The 25,649-nt window shown below is 41.9% G+C and overlaps 1 protein-coding gene across 2 annotated transcripts; it reads left to right on the top strand.

Annotated features, from left to right (window-relative positions):
• The first annotated feature begins 8,414 nt into the window (after positions 1-8,414).
• LOC137841828 (myosin heavy chain, skeletal muscle, adult-like) lies at positions 8,415-25,443 on the top strand. 2 transcript variants are annotated; one of them, XM_068655202.1, is made up of 39 exons: positions 8,415-8,562; positions 9,317-9,560; positions 9,651-9,794; positions 9,887-10,043; positions 11,055-11,082; positions 11,181-11,292; positions 11,382-11,474; positions 11,874-11,937; positions 12,029-12,127; positions 12,233-12,336; positions 12,410-12,548; positions 13,304-13,422; positions 13,515-13,664; positions 13,955-14,125; positions 14,561-14,870; positions 15,010-15,083; positions 15,765-15,852; positions 15,945-16,062; positions 16,373-16,496; positions 16,582-16,718; positions 16,822-17,077; positions 18,772-19,014; positions 19,124-19,300; positions 19,380-19,525; positions 19,625-19,715; positions 19,803-20,192; positions 20,427-20,553; positions 20,743-20,861; positions 21,447-21,643; positions 21,896-22,079; positions 22,166-22,331; positions 22,504-22,628; positions 22,823-23,131; positions 23,232-23,435; positions 23,727-23,852; positions 23,946-24,116; positions 24,203-24,307; positions 24,448-24,543; positions 25,157-25,443. In XM_068655202.1, exons 2-39 carry the CDS (start codon positions 9,354-9,356, stop codon positions 25,310-25,312), a joined length of 5,826 nt encoding a protein of 1,941 aa, XP_068511303.1. In that variant the 5' UTR covers positions 8,415-8,562; positions 9,317-9,353; the 3' UTR covers positions 25,313-25,443. The 2 variants fall into 2 exon arrangements, with proteins under 2 accessions (XP_068511303.1, XP_068511305.1); XM_068655204.1 differs by lacking the exon at positions 8,415-8,562 and adding an exon at positions 8,784-8,817.
• The last annotated feature ends 206 nt before the right edge of the window (positions 25,444-25,649 follow it).

Here is a 25,649-nt window from a genome sequence, read left to right as displayed (position 1 = left end):
TTTACGTTATCTGTTAAACTGTCTTGATCTCAACACACATTTATCTTTCCAGTTTTCTCCCCCATCCCACTGGGAGAGTGAACAATCAGCTGTGTGGCAATTACCTGCCTACCAGGGTTTAAGTACAATAGTGAAGTAGCATAGGGGCTGCAAGGTGCTGTGGGAATAACAGCCTAAGGGATGCAATAACAACTGCTCAAACCCCTGTTAGGAACTGGAGGACAGCTGGGTTGCTTCTTGCTTGTGGCATAGCTGTGCTGATTCTGTGGATCTTTTCAGCTTCCCTTCCTATATTTGTTCTTATGAATGAGATATAGTGAAGGCTGCTGAGGGAGTTTGTGATCTGCCACCCCTTGGAAGTGCAGATATTGAGCTAAGAAAAGCACTCATCCAGCTGTGTGGAACTGTGACAATCTAGTTGTACTACCTCAGAAAGTGGAAGCTCATTACACTGTTGCTATATGGAACCTGCATGTCTTTACTCTCACAAAGGCAGTACTTGGTCAAACTGGAGCTGTGTCAAGGCAGACACTTGCACTCCCATGGGATGTTTCCAATTGGAGCAGAAGCCAAGCACCTCTGAGCTTTTTCTGTCTTTTAAGGTCTGACTAGCAGGAGATGAAAGGGGATCTATATTTAAAGAGTCATTAAAGGCTTTGCATAGGAGGCTTGCAGATCACTTGCAAGTGAGAAGACCAAGAAATTAATACCATTCACTAGTACAGGTGGGGTACCATGGTCACAGCTGCAGTCTGTGACCATTAGGCACTCTTTGTCTCTCTTACTTTTCCTACATCAAGCTCCATTTGGACAAGAGCAAAATTTGCCACATCTCTTGCCAGGGGGAACTGCTGGTGATACGACTTTGAAGGGACAGGGTGAAATCAGTGCCATCTTCAGATTTCCTGTTCATTTCTGACGTGAATGAATTCCCTCTATCTTTGAAGTCAGGTGAAATATTTATACCCCTGGTGCTGATCAAGAAAAGCTTCATTAAAGAGTGTGGGAGACCCTGTGGATCTCAGTGCAAAGGAAGAAACTAGTTATCTATTGAAAAGCATCCTCCATTTCTTGGGGAGACTTCATGGATCAGGATGCCCCTTTTTCCAGTCCTTGACTGGATGCCCACCTGGCTTGAATATATATCCTCAAAATGTCCACTATGCAGCTACTTTAGGATGGCTGCATGGCTAAAGGAATCTTATGACTGTATCAAAGGTACCCAATATTGTTGTGAAAGCACAGACTGTGTGATGGTGACCTTGATGCTGTGCTCCTTCACAGACTTAGATGAGACCTCATCAATAGCTTCTTTTTTCTACTGGAATTAACCAGCTGCTAAGTTTAAATCTTACATCAAACATGTTGACTCCTAAGAAGACACCTTCTCACCTTCTTGAACTTTTCTTGTTGATTCCCACATGGTCCATCTGGGTTGACTTTGCTTGCTTCTCTCTGAGCAGAAAAGAAGACCAATGGGTCTGAAGAGAAGGCCAGGCCAGTGACTTGCAGCCATGCATCTTCTCCTGTCATTGAAACTAGCCAGGCGGTCCTGCTCAGATTGGTTCAGGGTAGAAGGAGAAGAGGACCAAAACAGAAATCTGTAGATGGTTTCATGATAAAGACATGGAGATACTGGATGTGGAATTTCCTTCTACAGATTACAAAACAGATTGCAAGCTTAATGCTGTTGTTCTAAGAAGCAGAGCTGAAAGTAGTTTGCATTGGGCCACAAGCTCAGAAGTCTTTGATGTTGCTCCACCTTCGTACTTAACCAGAGCTCATGAGTGCCTGTATCTTCTCAGCTCATACTCATTGAACACAAGGCAAGGCAATTCATATCATAGACAAAAGCTGGTATTTCTAGAATAGCACAGTTGTGTTTGGTAAGGCCTCTGAGTGCTTGTGAGGAATGAGTTATTTTGGTGCTGAAAAATAACAGTCATTAAAGATGTGTTTGGCTGTTTCTGCTGGATTTTAGCATGAAAAATGGGCCGAACAAAGTAGTGTCAATGGGAATTAGACCAATATTTGCTTATTTATTTATTTATTTATTTTCCCTGCTGTGTGAATTTTCCTTTGCTTTTCAAGGAATTAGAGTTGGAAAAGCAAATTACTCTGTGCTCCAGGAAGAGCTGTGATGCAGTAGTGAAGGACTCATGGCCACAGTGAATGCCTTCTAGAGGAAATTCCTAGTACTGCATAGCATATGGCCATTACAGCATCAGGAATCTGCTGTCCTGTGAAAATAGGATATGAGCAAGTGAGGGGCACTGGAGCCAGTCAAACTTCGTGTGGCCGTAGTGAGGCTCTTGCTGCTGCCATGCTGGGTGGACTGTGACAAACTTGGGTTGTGTCTGAAATACAAGTGCCAAGGAACTACATGACAGGGAGAGAGGATGATCAGTGGCAGGCCCTTCATCTTCTGAAAGCCTGCACATGGCTGAGCTGCTGGATTGGGTTTGTGTTGCTCAAAATGCTGAGGTATTGAGGGCTGGAGCACCCAATGCAAGAGGTCAAGTGCACCTTGTGTGAACTTGACTGCCTGACGGGACAGGGTTTGAAGGTTCACAAGGAGACAAGAGGATGTGTTCAGAGAAGTGTTCTCCAGGTCTAGCTCTTACCTATTGAATGAATATATATATATATAAATATATATATATATAAAATGAAATTACAGGTCAGAGAAGTACAAAAATAGATCTGTGCATGTCTATAGGTGCCATTTTTGAAGCTTAGCAAAACATTGCCTTGGGTTTGCTGAGCAGAAATTCTTTGAAGGAGTTAAAAATAATAAAATACTTTCAAAGCCAACTAAAAGATAACATATATTCTGTTGATTTGTGTTTTGATTTGTCATTTAGCAATTACACAAACCTCCATTTTAATTGCTGCCTCTTTCAGCAGATCCCTCCTTTCCCAAAGACAGGTAATCTCTTGGCTGAGCTACACTTGAACAGAGGAAATGGTCGAGTTTTTTGTGGCCTATCTCACCAAAACCTGTGGAGATAAAGTCATGTGATGTCTAGATACAGTAATTCAGATTACTGTGTAATTCCTATGCAAGAAGCTAGAATGCCCAATAGGTCTTGTCAGAAATTTGTCACTTGTGTAGGACTGATTATCTCTATAAATGAAAACAAATCTGAAGCCCATGGTGTGTAGACCGATGTTTTTTACCCCTATGGCTAAGATTTTTAAATCTATGGAAGGAAATTCTTCAAGATAGTTTGCCTGCCAGTATAATATAATATGATCTTTATCTTCCAGAAAGAACAACTGGAGGATACAGTAAAAAAACAAAACAACAACAACAGAAAACCAATAGTTTTGGTATGGTTTCTCCTGAGAGTTCTCCTGAGCTTCCCACATTGTCCTCACACTCTTTTTCTATTTTCTGTCAATGCCCTTATCAGTTTCTGCTACCTTCAATTCTAGTCCAAAGGACAAGGGTTTTTCCATTTGAAACTGCTCTGCCAGCTAATGAACTATTTTTTGTGATCAACATTGACATAGATCTCAGTGCTGCAGTTCACAATTTTCCTTTCACACCATTGTTTATAACACTTATTAAAAACCTAAGAGGAGAAGCTGCAGATTTATACTTTATTTAGTTGGTATGGAATGGAAAGTAGACATTTGCTAAAAAGAAGAGACACAAGCAAAGTGTTAGGCTGTGCTGACACAGCCAGACAATTCTGGTGGTCACTCACAAGCACTGAGTGCTGGATGCAAGACTGATGATATCACTTTTCTTGATGCCAGAGTTTGCACTCAGGACTAGATTTATTTAGCATTGGAGATGCTGTCTTAATAGTTAAATCTCCTTATCTACATACTTCAAAGGTCATACATCTGACCTTCAAAGAACCCAGCAAGTTTGAGAAGTATGACTTCCCTTTACAAATACAAATGAAGGACTGTCACCTTTTCCTGTGTCTATTATCCTTACTTGATATTACAGTGGTTCTGATTTGCCAAGTACAAACATCAGACTTCATTGTAGTTCCCTTGATTTCCCTATGAGCCCTTTTAATACCATAGGATTACACTCATTGCCTGGCAGTCCTGTGATATCCAAATGGATTTTAAAGTAGGAGCTTCCACACCAAGTTTGGAAACGTAACTTCATCTTTGAATTCCTCTAGATCTTTGGACATCTGCATCTGAGGAATAAGAAGAAAGGTCTTTGCAATGAAACTGCTAACCTGATGACAAGAGTGTGAGGGGTGAGTGAAGTTCACTTCATCACAGGAAGAGGAATCACAGAATCACAGAATTTCTAGGTTGGAAGAGACCTCAAGATCATCGAGTCCAACCTCTGACCAAATGCTAACAGTCCCCACTAAACCATATCCCTAAGCTCTACATCTAAACATCTTTTAAAGACTTCCAGGGATGGTGACTCCACCACTTCCCTGGGCAGCCTGTTCCAATGTCTAACAACCCTTTCGGTAAAGAAGTTCTTCCTAAGATACAAACTAAAACTCCACTGGCGCAACTTAAGCCCATTCCCCCATTCCTGTCACCAGGCACATGGGAGAACAGACCAACCCCCACCTCGCTACAGCCTCCTTTGAGGTACCTGTAGAGAGTGATAAGGTTGCCCCTGAGCCTCCTTTTCTCCAGGCTGAACAATCCCAGCTTCCTCAGCTGCTCCTCGTAGGACTTGTTGAAGGAGCTGCAAATAGAAGAAACTGCAAATACAATTTCCCCAAGGGAGAAGGGGAACATGGTCAGAATCATGGAGATATGGTCGTATAGTGTACACTATTGGAACATGGTCATGAGAGAGTACAGGCTATTTAGGAGGAATAGGCAGGGAAAATGAGGAAGGGGATTTATGCTTTATCTTAAGGTACTCCTTGTTTATGCAGTGTTCCAAAGTTAAACTGTAGATGTGCATCAAGATGAGATAAATATGAGTCATCTTGTAATGGGGTCTGTTATATACCACTTGATCAAGACAAAGTATTGGAAAAGGATGTCTGCAAACAACTAGCAGAAGTCTCCTCTTCCTTAGGCAGGATTTCAGCCATGTGGACATCTGCTGGGAGGGCAACAGCACTGGGCAAGCAATGCTAAGACTGTTCTAATGACAATAACCTAATGTAAATGATGGAGGGGCAATGCTGACTTCTGGAAGCAGGGATAAACTACTGATGAATATGATCCCAGATGGCATTTCAGGTTGCAGCAAACACATACTGACTTTGTGAAGGATCTAGTGGAAAGCTGGGGAGGTAAGCAGCAGAATTTAGTACTCTAGATTTCATAAGACTAGAATTCATCTTATTCACAAAATCACTAGTTAGAATATACTTGGAAGCAGCTGTGCTTGGGAGAGATGGTGAGTGTTGAAAAGAAAGCTAATGAAACCTCAGGAACACACCACCTTGTTCTCTGCAAAAAGACTAAGAATTTCATCCTAGCTTTGAACTTGCTGATGAACTAAGCTAAAAAGTATACAAGAGGTGGAGACAAAGGCTGCCAATAAAATAGTAATACAAAAGCTTTGCTTAGGTACTTAAAGACATTAAGCATAAGAATTCTGCAGGAATGATGCACAAGGAAGCTCGGAAAATGTGTGTCTACCAATGAATGTGAGAGACGACCTAGTGCAAGATGGTTTAGTGGGTAATATTGGTGGTAGGGGGATAGTTGGACTAGATTATCTTGGAGGTCTTTTCCAACCTTAATGATTCCATGATTCTATGATTCTATGATACAGAAAGCACTTAAGTATGCAGCACCTTTTCTGCATCAGTCTTCATAGACAAAGCTTCCACCCAGGCAACCACATCTTCCAAAAGTGTTTGAGAAGGTAAGGGATAACCAACAGTGGGGAAGTCTGAGCTTACTACGTAGTGAAGCTGGAATTATTAAAAGAAGTTGGATGTAATCATATCTATAGGGCTGGGTGCAACTCATCAAAAAAAAAAAAAATACAGGAGTTCACCAGTGTAATTGTAATGCTTATGTTCATTCTTTTTGAAAAATGATGACACAGAGGGAAGGTCCCATATGACTGGAAAAAAAATAGTATTATATGGCTCTTTAAAAAAGACAAGAAGAACCAGTGAAACTATGATCTACTCAGTCTCACTTTCATTATTTGAAAGATCCAAAAATACACCCTCTTCATATTTATTCCTAAGCATTCTGGGAAGACCTTATATTGGTCTCCCAACAGGGGCCTACAAGAAAGATGGAGAGGGACTCTTTACTAGGAAATGTAGTGATATAGTACAAGGAATAATGGCTTTAAATTAAGAGGGAAAATTTAGAGTAGATATTAGAAAGAAATTCCTCATGATGAGGGTGGTGAGGCACTGGAACAGGTTGCCCAGAGAAGCTGTGGATGTCCCATCCCTGGAAGAGTTCAAGGCCAGGTTGGATGGGGCATGAGCAATCTGTTCTAGTGGGAGGTGTCTCTGCCCATGACAGGGGGTTGGAATTAGATGGTCTTTAAGTTCTCTTCCGACCCAAACCATTCTATGATTCTATGATTCTATGATTCTATGATTCTATGATTCTATGACTCTATGTGAAGGTTAAGAAGGTAACTGAGAATAGCTGTGTATTAGATTAGGGCAGGAAGTGCTCCAGGCACTGGAACTGAAGTTTCCCTGCAACTTGCAGAGAGGACTGTGGTGGAGCAGGCTGTCTCCCCTGCAGCTCATGGGTACCATGGTGGAGCATATCTCCACACTGCAGCCCGTGGAGAGGAGACCATGCAGGAGAAGGGGATCTGGGAGGAGCTGCTGCATATGGGGAACACATGTTGAAGCAGTTTGCTCCTGACGGAAGGACCCTGTGCTATAGACTTATATTGGAGCAGTTCTTGAAGTGCTGCTGGCTTTTGAAAGCCCATGATGGATCAGTAAGGGAAGGACGGCATCCCATGGGAGGGACCCCACATTGGAGCAGGGGCAGAGAGAGACTGTGAAGGAGCACCAGAGATAAAATGTCATGGACTGACCACAGCTCCCATTCCCCGTTGCCCTATGCTGCTTGGGTGGAGGAGCTGGAAGAGGATGGATGGGAGGAAAGTGTTTTTAGTTTGTTTTTTTTGTTTGCTTGTTTCTCACTGCTCTTGCTTGTTAGTAATAGTTAACTAATTTTGTTAATCTTCCTACCCTGAGTCTTTTTTGCCAATGAAGATATTTGTAGAGTGATCTCCCTGTCTTTATCTCAACCTTTGAGCCCTTTTCATCATAGTTTTTCCCCCTTCCCTTTGAGAAGAGGGAGTGAGAAAGTGGTTGTGGTGGAGTTCAGCTGCCCAGCAAGGTAAAACCACTGCAATAACATAAAGAAGGATGTGTTTACATATGGGTGATCTGAAGAAGTGTAAGTGAAGACACCCTTTCCTAAAACTAGATCAGTTACTCTCCTGGATTACCAACAAAACTTTTCCCATACCATCAGGATTAAGCCAGACTGCTGCTACCTCTATAACTCTGGTATAGATAATATTGTGCTGTTGGACTTTTTTTCTGTGGTCATGAACATGCAAATATGCACATTTTCATGGGAGGCAGTGAAGGACTGAGGATTTATAAGAATGCACAGTAGTTGGAGCTTTGTGCTGAGTTAATACATGTGCTTGTGTGTACACGCATGGCTGTGTGGGAGATACTGTTTTGGGGAGTAACAGGTAGGGAAAGGCTTTGTGGATCTATGCAATTTCTGGTTTGACAAGAGGGGACTGGTTATTTATGTAGATGATAATAGGAGTATATATATAGCAGATGCAAGCAAAAGGTTTAAGAGAGTGAACAATGAGGAAGCAAAATTTCTCAGGGAATCCCTTTTTTAATGATGGGCACAAAAGCATATATTATCTATACTTGTCAAAGTATATATTTTAAATTCAGTAAATAAAAAAACAGCTCAGGAATGTGTTCAAGAGCTCCATTTCAAAACAGAGTCTACTGTTACTTGGAACAGCCTCCTGGGCTGAGGCTTCCACCTTACTGTATGTCAAGTTCTCTCAGCTATTGAAACTGTCCTATACAGAAACTGCAGCTGTAGTAATTTTTGACTTCCTGCTTTTCAGAACATAGTACTGCAAAGTATCTCTTAGAAAAATACTTACAGTTTTTTGACCTACTTTTCCTGTTACTTTCAATGCATCTGTTCCTAAAGTGTCATAGACATATTATTATCTCCACAGAATGACTGAAAAGTTGTGGTATAAACATACCAAGCAAACTGCCATGGGTCAAGCAGCAAACCATGGAGAAAGCCAGCAATAGAAACACTAAGTTCCTGCATCCAAGTTCTCTAAGTGCCTTGAGTAGTCTAGATTCTCTCCTTAACACACTTGATAAATTATTTATAGATGTATTCACATAGTCAGTAAGATATAAAAACATTCTGATTATATCATTCAAATCAAATGACAATTATGCCTGTAGTTTGCCAGACAATGCTTTGCCAAATAAGTTTTGCCAGAAATGTTTTGACCGAAGAAAGGGGGAGCATCTGCAGCATCTGCAGATGAGACACTATAAAATCTCTCACAGACAAGTCTGACCTGTCTCCACAGAAAGCTTCAAGGTAAGTGCACGCGTTTTGTGAGCTTGGAAAAAGAGGACAATGTCCTTTCAATATTCCATTCAGTTTCTCCTGCCTCTGGCAAACATTTATGTGAGGTGCTGTACATGTGAACAAAAATGTTAAATAGAATTTCAATGCATGTCTATAACTTCAATCTATAATTTGTGTCTAGAACTCCTTGCCAAAATAAGAAACACCTGCCATTCCTATTTTACAGGATTGGACAGTTTCCAAGATACAAGCTATTCTCAAAGGGTAATATACTGAATATTGAAATTCTACAGTACAGACTGAGACAGGATTTTTTCACAACTGCATGAATTTTTTATTGTAAATCCTCCTATATTTCTGTAAACTCTTGCTTAGGATAGACTGTTGAAACAGGGAATATCTAAAAAGTGAAGTTGCTTTTCATTTATAGCACATATTTCTAACAAGGAAGTGTTGTCTTGAAGATACATCTCTTCTAGTTAAGTACCAGAACAGATAGTGATTTTCTCTGTAGGTTGTTTTATGTGAAGAACTCAAAACTGGTCAAAATTCACCAACCTGAGTTACCAAATTGTAGGCAGTATTGAAGATATTCTATTTATTGCTAGGAGACTAAAGTCTCACTCGAGTGGGACTTAAGTACCTTTAAGTTCAAATCAAAGTAGATTTAAGATGTTGTCGTACTAACTAAAGAGCAAGGAGTTTTCTCACTGACACAGATTCTATTTTTCCCAGTGAGCAACAACCTTTTTTTCCCCACCAGTGTCCTCTGCTGACGTTCCTTTAGTAAACGTGCAGAAATGGCCTCTGCAGACTCAGAAATGGCTGTTTTTGGGGAGGCGGCTCCCTACCTCCGAAAGTCAGAAAAGGAAAGAATTGAGGCCCAGAACAAACCTTTTGATGCCAAGTCATCCGTCTTTGTGGCCCATCCCAAGGAATCCTTTGTAAAAGGGACAATCCAGAGCAGGGAAACAGGGAAGGTCACTGTGAAAACTGAAGGTGGAGAGGTAAGAGAAAATGAAACTTCAGATCAACAGTTGATTCACACTGAACTTCTAGCTGACATATGCAGACATATTCTTTCATTTCCTTGGCAGACTCTGACCGTGAAGGATGATCAGGTCTTCTCCATGAACCCTCCCAAGTATGATAAAATTGAGGACATGGCCATGATGACCCACCTCCACGAACCCGCTGTGCTGTACAACCTCAAAGAGCGTTATGCAGCCTGGATGATCTACGTAAGTACCAGCAGCTCTCTTCCTTTGGGTAGCTGGAAGGCCTGCTGTGCCAGGCTGAGCAGAAGCCAACGTGCTGTCTCCCTTCCTCGCAGACCTACTCGGGTCTCTTCTGTGTCACTGTCAACCCCTACAAGTGGCTGCCAGTGTACAACCCGGAGGTGGTGTTGGCCTACCGAGGCAAAAAGCGCCAGGAGGCCCCTCCACACATCTTCTCCATCTCTGACAATGCCTATCAGTTCATGCTGACTGGTAAGTGCTTGATCTCCTCTGACTTGCTCTTTCAATGATCTCTCAGTAGATGGAAATATAGGAATTATCTCTGGAAATCCTGTGCAACACTTAAAATACCATATGTGAAATTAATCGAAGACTAAAGTGCTTGACTTTAAGGATCTGTGTATGCTGTGTTCCCATTACAGTCAATAGAGACCTGGACCATGTAATGAATGTCATTCAGAAGGAGTAAATTAATCGGCAAGAAGACACCTAGTGTTTGGTCTAGACTTTACTGACTGTAGACCTATTGCTCATTATAGTTAAAAGTAAGCATCAGACAAGTAATGCTTTCAGAAAAACAATGTCAAAAGAAAACAAAAAGAATTAGTGTTCAAACAGAATAGATTTTAAAAAAAATATTTCTGTCTTCTTCTCTTTTTTCCACCTCTTATTTTCTCTTCCCAGTATGTATATTGAAGTCAATGATGTGCAGGATTTATATCTTATTTTCATGTTCTTTTGTTGCAAACTGGAAAACAAATTATGAATAGCAAGATTAAAAATAAACTGTCTACCTATTAACTCAGAAATATATAATTTATGTACATATAGGAGTAAAAATAAAAGAGATGAAAAGTAGTGAAAAAAATTGGTTAGGTTTTACTGTTGTTTGTGAGGTCTCCAGATTTCCTCAGGAAGATTTTAGCTCCAGAAGAATTTAAATGTAATCAACCCTCAATCTAAGTAATTTTGTCACATGTACTTATCTAGTAAGAGAGAAATCAGATGGAAAGAGGATATCTTGAAAGGCTAAACTATATAAAAGTTACTCTGAAGTGGTGTCTTTACTGATCTTGTTTAGAATGCATGTAGTACTGCTGTATAGCATTGCTACATATCAGCTGGAATTCCCAGGGTTCTTCACTGCCTTCTGTCCTTACACCTTCTGGTGGAAACTGCAGTTCATATTTGTCTCCTAGCTTTTGTGTTCTTTCTAATTCATGAGCACCAGGAAAATCATTCTTAATTTCTGTCTTTTCACAGACCGTGAAAACCAGTCAATCCTGATCACGTAAGTACGCTTCCTGCTCAGGTCCCTGCAGGGTTACCTGGTACCAGGAGACCTGCTTCCTGACCACACTCTCCCTGCTTCTCTATTTCATTTGGCAGTGGAGAATCTGGTGCAGGGAAGACTGTGAACACAAAGCGTGTCATCCAATACTTTGCAACAATTGCAGCTAGTGGGGAGAAGAAGAAGGAGGAGCAGCCTGGCAAAATGCAGGTATATTAATAGATAGTGGCTTGAATCAATGTTTTGTTTCTGTTCCTTGTTTTTGGAAAGTATATCAAGGAATAATTATTGTCCTGTAGGGAACTCTTGAGGATCAAATCATCAGCGCCAACCCACTGCTGGAGGCATTTGGAAATGCCAAGACTGTGAGGAATGACAACTCCTCGCGCTTTGTGAGTTGTAGCTTTGGACAAAATCCCTTAGAATCCCAGCATGGTTGAGGTCGGAAGGGCCTCTGGAGCCCCAGGAGGCTTTTGAATATTTTTGAGGAGGGAGACTCCAGAACCTCTCTGGTAACCTGTCCAAATGCTCAGTCACCTACATAGAAAAGATGGAACCTCTTATGCTAAATTTTTTACTTATTATTTATTACTTATTTACTATTGCATTTTGTCCCGTCAGTAAGCAACACTGAAAAGAGCCCGACTTCTTTTCACTTTGCATTAAGGTGTTAATAGACAATAGACAGGAATGGTGCTCCAGTCCCTTAAAAATTTTGTAAAACTCTGCCTTTCTTGTACAGGGGCAATGAAATACATCCAGGCTGAAATGGTTCTTTTTCTCTTTAACAGGGCAAATTCATCAGAATCCACTTTGGGGCCACAGGCAAACTGGCTTCTGCTGACATTGAAACTTGTAAGTGACATCCTGGCATGATCACATCCCTTCCCAAATTCCTACCTCTGTGTGCTGTCTCATTCCTAGCTCTTTCTTCCTGCTTTGCCAGATCTGCTGGAAAAGTCCAGAGTCACTTTCCAGCTCAAGGCAGAAAGAAGCTACCACATATTTTATCAGATCATGTCCAACAAGAAGCCAGAGCTAATTGGTAGGAAGATTACCTATATTTTTGCAGGAGGATCACCAAAAAGCAACTCATTTTGTCTCCCAGATGACTGAAGTAAGCTTGTTTTTCCCTATTTCCTGCTTTTAGACATGCTCCTCATTACCACCAACCCATATGACTACCACTATGTGAGTCAAGGTGAGATCACTGTTCCCAGCATTGATGACCAGGAGGAACTGATGGCTACAGATGTAAGTAACATAAAAAACAGGTCATGTTGTGGACAAGAGCCCTGGTATACATGCACTTATTTTATATTACCAGAGTGCCATTGACATCTTGGGCTTCACTGCTGATGAAAAGACTGCCATCTACAAGTTGACAGGAGCTGTCATGCACTATGGCAACTTGAAGTTCAAGCAGAAACAGCGAGAGGAGCAGGCAGAGCCAGATGGCACAGAAGGTATCAGCAGATTCAACAAATTTTCCAAAAGATGTTGTCATTGTTACTAAAAGAGGGCCTTAGGCAGATTTCAGGCTTTTAGTATGCAAAAGTAGAAACTAAAAAAAATCAATTATGTTCAATAGTTGTGTAACAGTTGAGACACCTACCTCATCTATCATCATACCTGCATTTTAATTTTGTGAGTACTTTAATAAAATAAAAGATTTGTTGCTCACTGCCTGGAAGCCAGGAGCCATGGATGTCAATTTCTGTAACATCATTAGTCATACTTTTTTCTTTTTTTTGGAATACACCTAGCAATCATTGCCATATTGTGGTACAGTGAAGTGATCCAGCTCTAACAAGGTGGGAGTATATGTTCCCATTCACCCTCACCTACTAGGAAAGAACGCTGATGTGATTTGTGTAGTTGATTCCTCTCAGGTACAGGAAGAGCTAAAATCCATTCCTTCAACTCCCTGAGTGATAACTCCTCTTGCTTCAGGACTAGAAAGCATGAAGCACCATAGTAATGTCTGAAAAAGGATGAAAGCAGTGAGTTAACCTTAATAACATTTGTAGAAACCAAAGCTCAAAAAGAGTTGTATACTCTCCATCCTAATGACAGAGACAGTAGCTTCATGGCTTTGACAGATATTTTTGTGAACTCCTTAAAGTGAACACTGCTGTTATTTTTGAGATGATACCTCAAGAACAACATTTTAGGCACTGTCCATCATCTATTTTTCCTCTCACTCTTTCTTTGTGTTTAGTTGCTGACAAGGCTGCATACCTGATGGGTCTGAACTCAGCAGACCTGCTCAAAGCACTCTGTTACCCCCGAGTTAAGGTTGGAAATGAATATGTGACCAAGGGTCAAACTGTGCAGCAGGTAAGAAGTGTGGTAATACATAACCATGTTTTGAATTAAGGTCCCTTTAATCCTCCTCTGTTCTATACTCCAAGCCTCTCTTTTTGCTTTAGGTGCAAAATTCAGTTGGTGCTCTAGCAAAGGCTGTCTATGAGAAGATGTTCTTGTGGATGGTTATTCGTATCAACCAGCAGCTGGATACAAAGCAGCCCAGGCAGTACTTCATTGGTGTCTTGGACATTGCTGGCTTTGAGATCTTTGATGTAAGGATGTTTTTTCTAGCAGTTTCTTAATAGGACAGTTGAGAGTAAAGGGACTTCTGAGCCACAATTGAGAAAAGTTATTATCCTCCTACAATTACTCGCTGAACTGAAATTCTCACCCCTTCCTCCCCCAATAACCTAATTACACTGAATTTGCTAAATGCAAAGTTTTTCCAACAAGAGAACAAAGGGAAAGCAAACAGGAAGAGACCTTGTACTTAAACTATCACCCATGAAGAACATTTTGTATCCCTTCTTTTTTTTTTTTTTTTTTTTTTTGCATTTGACAGTTCAACAGCTTTGAGCAGCTGTGCATCAACTTCACCAATGAGAAACTGCAGCAGTTCTTCAACCACCACATGTTTGTGCTGGAGCAGGAGGAGTACAAGAAGGAAGGGATTGAATGGACATTCATTGACTTTGGGATGGACCTGGCTGCCTGTATTGAGCTGATTGAGAAGGTATCCTTCCTGCTTATGTGCATTAATGCTGGATCTTCCACGTTTTTTTTGTTTTGTTTTGGTTTGGTTTTCAAATACATACCCTGTGAAAGTGGCAATAGGGTAGAAGTGTTTTTAAAGACCCCACTGAGATTTCAGAACTTTTCCTGAAAGTACTTCCAGATTACAAAATAAAGTTAAATAAATACGGTCATGTAGCTACCAGTAAAGACATTCTATGGGGAATATGGTATTTAGCAATGTTGTATTTACCATTTTTTCTGTAAGCAAAGACGTTTACAAAAATGCTGAAAAAAAGACAAGCCTTGCTTAATTTTCTCTGATTAAGGTCATGAAAGGCACAGAATCAAACTTCTCTTTTGACTCTACCCTCTTTTTAATCAAGTGATGTCTTCTCTTCTCTTTCTTCCTCCTCTTTGTTGTAAAATCTTCCAGCCCATGGGCATCTTTTCCATTCTGGAAGAGGAGTGCATGTTCCCCAAGGCAACTGACACCTCTTTCAAGAACAAGCTCTATGACCAGCATCTGGGCAAGTCCAGCAATTTCCAGAAGCCCAAGCCTGCCAAAGGCAAGGCCGAGGCCCACTTCTCCCTGGTGCACTATGCTGGCACAGTGGACTACAACATCACTGGCTGGCTTGAGAAGAACAAGGACCCCCTGAATGAAACTGTCATTGGGTTGTACCAGAAATCATCAGTGAAGACACTGGCCTTACTCTTTGCTAACTATGGTGGAGCAGATGCAGGTCAGTTCTGTAAATTCTGTATTTTAGTCACATTCAAAGGGAATTAAAGAAGAAAATACTAAACATTTAATGCTATTTATGTTCTGCACTCTCCATTATGTGGCATCCATATTTAACAGTATTTTTCTTTCATTTGCAGAGGCTGGTGGTGGTGGTAAGAAGGGTGGCAAGAAGAAGGGTTCTTCCTTCCAGACTGTTTCAGCTCTTTTCCGGGTATAGTACTTTTTTCCTTATCTCTTTGTAATATGAAGAAAGGGAGAAAGGTAATATTAAATATGAAATGGCTACTTTTGTATTACTGTGAAGTTGATAACATTATTTGGAAATCTCATGACCTGTTTTTTAAGATCATTTTCTAATTTATCTTAAATCAATTGTTTATATGTACTTCTCTGGAATAAGTAATCAGGTTTTAATTATATTGAAAATCGATATATTTTCTTTTTTAATATTTATTAATGTTTGGAGAAGATGATAATAGATCTTTAGTTTTCTACCTTTTTTGGGTCAGTCTTCAGCTATAATTTTAGTATCCTTGCATTCCTATGAGCCTGGTATTTTGGTGAATTGAATGTCTCCTTAGAAGTATTCTCCAATAAGTTACTTGACTTATTCAAAAACCAAGCCAAACCATAACAAAACAGATTTTTACTCAAATAGATTGACTTTAGTAGGTAGAACATGAAAGACCTTTAAGCTATTTATTTTAGCACAGTCTTTCAGTCTTTAATAATCATATTCAATATCTACAAATAGAATAAATCTTTGATTTCTGTGGCTTTACCTAAGTGTTCTGAAACCTAGCTAATCTTGATAAGTTATAAACTTATTGCCATGTGTTTGATGCATTGAACACCAGACATTCAAACACACATTATTTACTGATCCCTCTAGGAGAACTTAAACAAGCTCATGACCAATCTACGGAGTACTCACCCCCATTTTGTCCGCTGCATTATCCCAAATGAAACGAAAACACCTGGTAAGAAGCTCAAGTAAAAATAGATTTTCCTCTGAAATAGCCATTCTTCTCTGTGCTGAAAAATGGTATTCACTTGTGCAATGAATTTTTAGGTGCCATGGAGCATGAACTAGTACTGCACCAACTGCGGTGTAACGGTGTGCTGGAAGGGATCAGAATTTGCAGGAAAGGTTTCCCCAGCAGAGTCCTCTATGCAGACTTTAAACAGAGGTAAGAAGGCTCATTTTTCCTACTAATTTTATCTGTGCTGAGCACCTTGTACATCCAACCAATTAAAACTTACACTATCCAGTTCTTTATTTTTTTCAACAAGAAGACTAATGGAATGGATGTATTTCCATAAACATCAGCTTTACTAGTATACATGCATACATGCTGTTTCATCCAAATGAAGGAGTGACAGCTCATTAGCATTAAAATAGTTTCTATAAAACTATCATTTCTTCCATAAAAATATCAAGGCATTCAATAAAAACAGTAGTCTGCTTGTTGAATACATCCTTATCTGTTTTTAATGCAGATACAAGGTGCTTAATGCCAGTGCCATACCAGAGGGACAGTTCATTGATAGCAAGAAAGCTTCCGAGAAACTCCTTGCATCTATTGATGTGGATCACACCCAGTACAAATTTGGTCACACCAAGGTACAAACTCTTCCTGACTCAATCACTATGTGCCTTTGCTTTGTTCTACCTGGCAGTGATGTGTTGCAACATTCCCTTTCTCAAGGTGTTCTTCAAAGCTGGGCTGCTGGGACTCCTGGAGGAAATGAGGGATGAGAAGCTGGCACAGCTCATCACTCGCACACAGGCCAGGTGCAGGGGCTTCCTGATGAGAGTGGAGTACCAGAGAATGGTGGAGAGGAGGTAGACATTGCTCATCTTCAGTTAGAGTCATTTTCCTGTGTGGGGAAAGTGTCATCAATCATCACATTCAAAATAATCTATGTACATTTTAATTACGCTTCAGGGAGTCCATCTTCTGCATCCAGTACAACATTCGTGCATTCATGAATGTCAAGCACTGGCCCTGGATGAAGCTGTTCTTTAAAATCAAGCCCTTGCTGAAGAGTGCAGAATCTGAGAAGGAGATGGCCAACATGAAGGAAGAATTTGAGAAAACCAAGGAAGAACTTGCAAAGTCTGAGGCAAAGAGGAAGGAGTTGGAGGAGAAAATGGTGAAGCTTGTGCAGGAGAAAAATGATCTGCAGCTCCAAGTGCAGGCTGTGAGTTTATCAACATTCGTTTATCGTTGAGAAAATGATTTTGTACATTCAGATTGTTCTTTACCAAGCAAAAGGTCAGATTATAGAAGAGCAAAATTCAGAAATGCAAAGTTGAAGAATCAGGTGTCTGCAAGTTATATAGTAAGCACTGCCAAAAGTCAGTGCAAAGAGAGGGAACATCAAATTGGAGTCAGTGCTTTTGCTTTCAGATGAATAAGACATCTACAGCTAGGGAACATGAAATACTCAGAGTTATGCCTGAACCCTAAATTCCCCTGAGCAGGTGATTTCCCCTGGAAGTGTTCAAGGCCAGATTGGCTTTGCGCAACCTGGTCTAGGGGAAGGTGTCCCTTCCCATGGCAGGGGGTTGGAACTGGATGATATTTAAAGTCCTTTTCAGCCCAAAATATTCTATGATTCTATGAGTTCTGCAGGGGCAAAACTATCTCCATAGCACCAAGGTGCAAAAGAATTCATTCTGGAGGGTAAATGCAAGCCAGAGTTGAAACTAGTGTAAATTCAGTTGCAGGAAAATACATCCACCATTTTCTTAATAACTAAAGGTTATCATTTACTCAGAAACTGGGAAATACATCTTCAAAAATTTTTCTAGGCTGAGAAGATACAGAAACACAGTTCCTGTTTCTGAAAAATAGTCACACCAAGCAGGGGTGTTTCTTCTTCCCTCCACTGTTAATTAAACAAAAGAGCTCTTTATGCTTTAGACTTAACTATTATGAATCAATTTCATAAATTAAATTTATAATGAAAAATAATTTTTTTTTGAACATTGCAGTGTTTTCAACTTTAACTTGGATTTTCTGGTATGGGTTGTATGGTAACTTATTTTAAACAGCACCCTGTAGACACACAACACTTCACAAAATAGAATGTTACTTAAAAATAATCACAAAAGTACTTGGTATTCAAGTATCACTTTAAAAATCATCTTAAATTACTCATTAGATCACACAGACTAGAAACTAAAAACAATAGACAGTACTTAATTACCCAGTTACTTGAGCATTCCATAGAAAATGGGAAACCTTTGTTACCTCTTTTATCCAGTATGTGAAGAAAAATAAATATCCCATTCTATTTTCCTATATTTTCCTATCATACTTATTTAGGAAAAAGCACATTCACGATACCAAAAAGCCCACCAGAGTAAGAAGATATAGTGATTACCTGGTATTGTCATGTGTGAAACCAGATATACTGAGGGAAGGTGAGAAATAGGTAGATGATATGCAATAGTGAGAGACCACTTGCAAAAGGAGCAGTCTTTATTATCTAAAATATTAAATTTAGAGAAAGAACCATCTTTATCCATTAAACTGTTCCTGAGACTATCAAAGCCATTACTCCCCATATAATAAGGTGTTCAGCAGGATTCAGTTACAAGGAAGGTATTGAATACTGCATTTCTGAAGAAAAATGTCTGTAACCCCTTTCCGCTCTTGGTAGGTGACAGTAAATTTCACACACCTATTACATTCAAGACATTTAGGAGAGGAAAAACAAAATTAGGAAGCCATATTATTTCCAGAGAGAAACAGTATAGCCCTTCCCAGAAAAAAAATCCTCTCAAGGTTAATGAGTTGCTTGATTGCAGGAAAATTTCAGTCTGCATTTTAACAGATACTTTGAAAACTTTATAATATAAACCAAGAAAATCTGTCTCTTCCCATCAGGAAGCAGACAGCTTGGCTGATGCTGAGGAAAGGTGTGACCAGCTCATCAAAACCAAAATCCAGCTGGAAGCCAAAGTAAAGGAGGTGACTGAGAGGGCTGAGGATGAGGAGGAAATTAATGCTGAGCTGACAGCCAAGAAGAGGAAACTGGAGGATGAATGTTCAGAGCTGAAGAAAGACATTGATGACCTGGAGTTAACCTTGGCCAAGGTTGAGAAAGAAAAACATGCTACCGAAAACAAGGTAAGACTCAGAAGACATCACTCACACTCGAGAAAGAATTGTAGTCTGTTACACAGCATGAAGTTTTAAACCACATTTTTTATCTACGCTTGCTCCCTTCTTGTCAAAGGTGAAAAACCTTACAGAGGAGATGGCAGCTCTGGATGAGACCATTGTGAAACTGACAAAAGAGAAGAAAGCCCTCCAAGAGGCCCACCAGCAGACACTGGACGACCTGCAGGCTGAAGAGGACAAAGTCAATACATTGACCAAAGCAAAAACCAAGCTGGAGCAGCAAGTGGATGATGTAAGCACATGTGCCTCCAGCGAGACAGGACAGGTATGGAGTTCAACCTGCCTGGCATTAATGGTGTTGTTGTGTTTAGCTGGAAGGGTCCCTGGAGCAAGAGAAGAAACTGCGCATGGACCTTGAAAGGGCTAAGAGGAAACTTGAGGGAGACCTGAAGCTGGCCCACGATAGCATAATGGATTTGGAAAATGATAAGCAGCAGCTGGATGAGAAACTGAAGAAGTAAGTGTGGTTGTGGGACACCTGAGTGCAGGTCAGGTGCATTTATTAGGTAGTTTTATTCAGATGTTAAGAGTGTGATACTGTATGCTTTGTGCAAAGGAAAGACTTTGAAATCAGCCAGATCCAGAGCAAAATTGAAGATGAGCAAGCCCTGGGTATGCAATTACAGAAGAAGATCAAGGAGCTGCAGGCAAGTCTCTGGTCCTTCCCCTCCACCCTTCAGAAGGACATCAGTACAAGGAAGGCATGGGTGTGAAGGGTCTCGCATTTTCCCCAGGCCCGTATCGAGGAACTGGAGGAGGAAATTGAGGCAGAGCGAACCTCTCGGGCAAAAGCAGAGAAGCACCGTGCTGACCTCTCCAGAGAGCTGGAGGAGATCAGCGAGCGCCTGGAAGAAGCTGGAGGGGCTACGGCAGCTCAGATCGATATGAACAAGAAGCGTGAGGCAGAATTTCAGAAGATGCGCCGCGACCTCGAAGAGGCCACACTGCAGCACGAAGCCACAGCTGCCGCCCTGCGGAAGAAGCACGCAGACAGCACAGCTGAGCTTGGGGAGCAGATCGACAACCTGCAACGAGTCAAGCAGAAGCTGGAGAAGGAGAAGAGTGAGCTGAAGATGGAGATAGATGACTTGGCCAGTAACATGGAGTCTGTCTCCAAAGCCAAGGTACAGAACATATTGTAGACTACTGGAAAATAAATATTGTGGAATTATATCTTTTTCAAAATATGGCCAGGTTGCATATAAGTCTGTGTATAGGACTGTATTTCTAATCTGAGGGCAACAATGAGCATGATATAGCTTTTACTTTTGGCTGCAATTTTCTTTTGAGAATCCTGTTGTTCCGAATGAGGAGGAGTCTACATACTTATCGTCTTTCATACCTCATCATCTGCACAGGCAAACCTGGAGAAAATGTGTCGTACTCTAGAAGACCAGCTGAGTGAGATCAAGACAAAGGAGGAGGAGCATCAGCGCATGATCAATGACCTTAACACTCAAAGAGCTCGTCTTCAGACGGAAGCAGGTGAAGTACCCCCACACTCCTATGGAATGTGAATAAATAAACAAATAAATAAAAATGAAACCAATGCTGCAAAGAAAAAGATGTTTTATTCAGATTGGCCTATCCTCTCTAAGCTGATATGCAGTGATATTGAGACACCTTGTTTTAGTGTTGCTTTTTAAATTATAGTCTATATGTAAATGTTCTCAGGGGAATATTCACGCCAAGTGGAAGAAAAAGATGCTTTAATATCTCAGCTATCAAGAGGCAAGCAGGCATTTACTCAACAGATTGAAGAATTAAAGAGACATCTAGAGGAAGAAATAAAGGTAGTTACTTGCTGTAGTAAGGTAGATTTTTGATCCAGATCATGGTGGTTTTTTTGTTTGTTTGTTGATTTAGAAATTTCTTGATCTTACAAAGAAACAGGATATCATGTTAATTTTCCAGATTACAAACTAGCTGGACAATCTTGACATTTTCCTCTCTAGTATGGGAAGAAAGGAAAGGAAGGCATAATGTCCAGCCTGGATACTGAGAAAGAAGGAACATCATTAGGTCTTCACTAGGATTAACAATGATGTATAAGCAAGGCTGAGACATAGCTATGAAAACTGAGTTTCTAATCCTGTTTTTCTCAAATGCAGTATGATATTTATAACAGATTTTAAAGGATTCAATAATTCCCAGCACTATATTTGTCATTTGGAATTTACTCACCATATCTAGTGAGGTAATATTAGAAATTCTGATAAATGAACCCTTAAGATCCTTTTCAATCTATATTTTACAAGTACCTTTTCTCACTGGGATGACTTTGACTTTTGAATTCAAACTGCATTCAGTAATTTTCCATTTATTACAATTACACTGTATCACAGGTAGTCATTGTCCCAATCTAATTATCTTCACAGGCTAAGAATGCCCTGGCCCATGGCTTGCAGTCTGCTCGTCACGACTGTGACTTGCTCCGGGAACAATATGAGGAGGAGCAGGAAGCCAAGGGTGAGCTGCAGCGTGCCCTGTCCAAAGCCAACAGCGAAGTGGCCCAGTGGAGAACCAAATATGAGACAGACGCTATTCAGCGCACAGAAGAGCTGGAGGAGGCCAAGTAGGTGGTGACAGGATGCAAACAAGCAGGAGGGGCAATAAAAATTCAGAAAGGACCTTGGAAACAAAGAGCAAGATATTCAAAGAAATAAGTCATGGGGTTGCTTTAGGGAAGGATGACAGATGTGGTAAACTTTATCTATGGACCTTGTGGATTGGAGTCCACAGACTGCAAAATGACTAAGCGTGCAATTGTAAAGAGCATACTCATTCCTCTTTGATCACTAACTACGAGCTTTTTATTACCTCCCAGGAAGAAGCTGGCACAGCGCCTGCAGGATGCAGAGGAACACGTTGAAGCTGTCAACGCCAAATGTGCTTCCCTGGAAAAGACAAAGCAGAGGCTGCAGAACGAGGTGGAAGACCTGATGATTGACGTAGAGCGAGCAAATGCTGCCTGCGCAGCTCTGGACAAGAAGCAGAAGAACTTTGACAAGGTATTCTGGCCTCTGGCCCTGTGCTTCACGGGCAGGGCATCTCCTCACAATTGCCACATCCATACTCACACTCTGTTGCTCCTCAGATCCTGGCAGAGTGGAAGCAGAAGTACGAGGAAACACAGGCTGAGCTGGAAGCTTCCCAGAAGGAGTCTCGCTCTCTCAGCACGGAGCTGTTTAAGATGAAGAATGCCTATGAGGAGTCCTTGGACCACCTGGAAACGCTGAAGCGTGAGAACAAGAACTTGCAGCGTAAGTCCCTAGCCCTCTGCTGCTGGCCAGGCTTTCCCCCAAGCTTGTCTACCCACCACTCCACACACGTGAGTGCCCGCAGTGATGAGAAGAGACCTGTCAGCCTGGTGCGTCAGGGCCTTTCCCTTTATGCCCTATGTCTGACCATGCCTTGTTTCACCCTTCCTTACAGAGGAGATTTCTGACCTCACGGAGCAAATTGCAGAGGGAGGAAAGGCGATCCACGAGCTGGAGAAAGTCAAGAAGCAGATTGAGCAGGAGAAATCTGAAATCCAGGCTGCCTTGGAGGAAGCTGAGGTATGTGCCCATAGTCACTGCTGTCCACACTAGAAACGTTAGCAGTGGGGAAACGTGGCTAAGTAGTGGACGGTCCCCCTTCTGTTCTAGCTGTGGAGCACATCCACACCAGGTTCTCTGAAAAATTCTGTAATTATCAAGCAAACAAGAAGTAGCTCTACCCATGTTATACATGTTTGTGACCATTTGCCCAGGCCTCCCTAGAACATGAAGAGGGGAAAATCCTGCGCCTCCAGCTGGAGCTCAACCAGGTCAAGTCTGAGATTGACAGGAAGATCGCAGAGAAAGATGAGGAAATCGACCAGCTGAAGAGAAATCACCTCAGAATTGTGGAGTCCTTGCAGAGCAGTCTGGATGCTGAGATCAGGAGCAGGAACGAAGCCCTGCGGCTGAAGAAGAAGATGGAGGGAGACCTGAATGAAATGGAGATCCAGCTGAGCCATGCCAACCGTGTGGCTGCAGAGGCACAAAAGAACCTGAGAAACACACAGGCAGTGCTCAAGGTCAATTCAGCAAAGCTACACATACAAGAAAGGCTTCTCTAACATTTTTGGCACCCTAGTGTGCTGTGCTGCCTTGTCATTTCTCTTGCCTCTTTTACAGGATACCCAGATACATTTGGATGATGCACTCAGGACGCAGGAAGACCTGAAGGAGCAGGTGGCCATGGTGGAACGCAGAGCAAACCTCTTACAGGCTGAGATTGAGGAGCTGCGGGCAGCCCTGGAGCAGACGGAGCGGTCAAGGAAAGTGGCTGAGCAGGAGCTTCTGGATGCAAGCGAGCGTGTGCAGCTCCTCCATACCCAGGTAAAGGCTTTGTTGCCCAAACCAGTTGTTTAGACATTTAACACAGATGACTGTTATAGTAGTAGAGAGTGACGCGGGACAATGGTCTACAATGGCCTCTATACTGCTGTCCACAATGGAAACAGGGTCACAGCCCATCACCTAAGTGCACCACTGATATTTGGTAAACAATTCTCTAATAAAGAATTCCAAACACTGAATTTAAAGGTTGAAGAGGAAAGAGTTGGCTCAGGCTGTAGCTTTGGTATTTCAGGCCTCAGAATACAAGTCTTACAATCTCTGTTTGCACAGAACACCAGCTTGATCAACACCAAGAAGAAGCTGGAAACAGACATTGCCCAAATTCAGAGTGAAATGGAAGACACCATCCAGGAAGCCCGCAATGCTGAAGAGAAGGCCAAGAAGGCCATCACAGATGTGAGTTGGGGAACTCTGTCACTGAGGGTGATGGATGCATTCTTCCCAAAATATCTTTGGCCCCACCTTGGCTTTGCTGCTTTGCCTCTCCAGGCGGCCATGATGGCGGAAGAGCTGAAGAAGGAGCAGGACACCAGTGCCCACCTAGAGAGAATGAAGAAGAACCTGGACCAGACGGTGAAAGACTTGCAGCACCGTCTGGATGAGGCTGAGCAGCTGGCACTGAAGGGAGGCAAGAAGCAAATCCAGAAGCTGGAGGCCAGGGTGCGTAGGGCTGGTATTTGTGCACAAGGGAGCATGTCATGAAGGGAGCCACCTGGAAATCTCCAAACATGAGCTTCTCATTGCAGGTGCGGGAGCTGGAAGGGGAGGTAGATGCTGAGCAGAAGCGCAGTGCTGAAGCCGTGAAGGGTGTGCGCAAGTACGAGAGGAGGGTGAAGGAGCTGACCTACCAGGTAAGGCAAGAGGCATCTTTGTGCTGACACACCCTTCTCACAGAAAGCCAAAGCATTTTCCCATGAACTCCAAGAGGACATGTTTTCTGGAGGTGTGGGGAAACCAACTCTCTGTCTTTCCTTCTTACCAACCACTGTAGTCTGAGGAAGACCGGAAGAACATTCTCAGGCTCCAGGATCTGGTGGACAAGCTGCAGATGAAGGTGAAATCCTACAAGAGACAAGCTGAGGAGGCTGTAAGTATTGCTTGGAGAATGGCCATGTGCACCCTTCCGTTGGAGCAGCACACTCATTGAGATGAGCACGAATACAAGGAAAGAGGCATGAAAGTAACTCCAAAGACACAACAGTCTTGACCATGTGGTTCATTCCCGTGTCAGCAGGCCTCGCCTTCTTCTGGGCATGCTGCACTCAGGGATGAACCAAGGGTTATCCTGCCACCTGTTTGATTCAGGAAGTCAGACCAAAATTCCCAAAATTCTCAGTCCATTGACTGAGAAGCTCATGAATCTCTGACGCTGGTAACAGCACAGGGTTTCTGAGTCTTTCTCAACCTAATAAACCACATGGAAAATTGGGCACCGAGTAGTGGGAGAATAAGCACACAAAATGAGAAGACCACGTGACAAAATTGATCCTCAAGAGTGACACGGCAGTTTGTCACACTGAGGTCCTCAATAAGGGAGGATGATGATGTCTTTGAGAGGATTCTGGGTCAGCGGTGGTAAACAGGAGACAGGAGGCCTGAGCTTTCTCTGCGTAATCACCAGAGCCCTTCGAAGCCCAGGCACATGAGGAGTGAAACTCCTGCCCCAGGCTCCTCACCACCAACTCCCTCTCCCCACACAGGAGGAGCTGTCCAATGTCAACCTCTCCAAATTCCGCAAGATCCAGCACGAGCTTGAGGAAGCCGAGGAGCGGGCTGATATTGCAGAGTCACAGGTCAACAAACTACGAGTGAAAAGCAGGGAGTTTCACAGTAAGAAGATAGAAGAGGAAGAGTGAAGATGTCACGTGGCAGCAAAGTGGCCTGAGGGGTGCACAAAATGTGAACCCTCTGTTGCTTTGTTTTGCAATGTATTTGTAACCATGTCAATGTCTAGAGAATAAAGACCGTAGATTAATTTGCACAGACACTATGAACAGTGGCTTCTTTGTTTTTTATTCCTGAATAAGCTTAGGATTTTGGTGAATCTGCTACAGATGCTTTCAAGCTTCAAGCACTGCTCTTGCCCTTACATATTCTTCATGTTTCTGCTACTGTCCTTTCAGCACAGCTTACAGCCCACGTGAGTTGCAAGAGGGAGCGATCCCTTTCCTCTTTGCTTCGCCTGCTTTTGTT

This window comes from Anas acuta, chromosome 18 (assembly GCF_963932015.1).
Source record: "Anas acuta chromosome 18, bAnaAcu1.1, whole genome shotgun sequence".
Taxonomy (NCBI): domain Eukaryota; kingdom Metazoa; phylum Chordata; class Aves; order Anseriformes; family Anatidae; genus Anas; species Anas acuta.
This window is presented reverse-complemented; position numbering and strand designations above follow the sequence as displayed.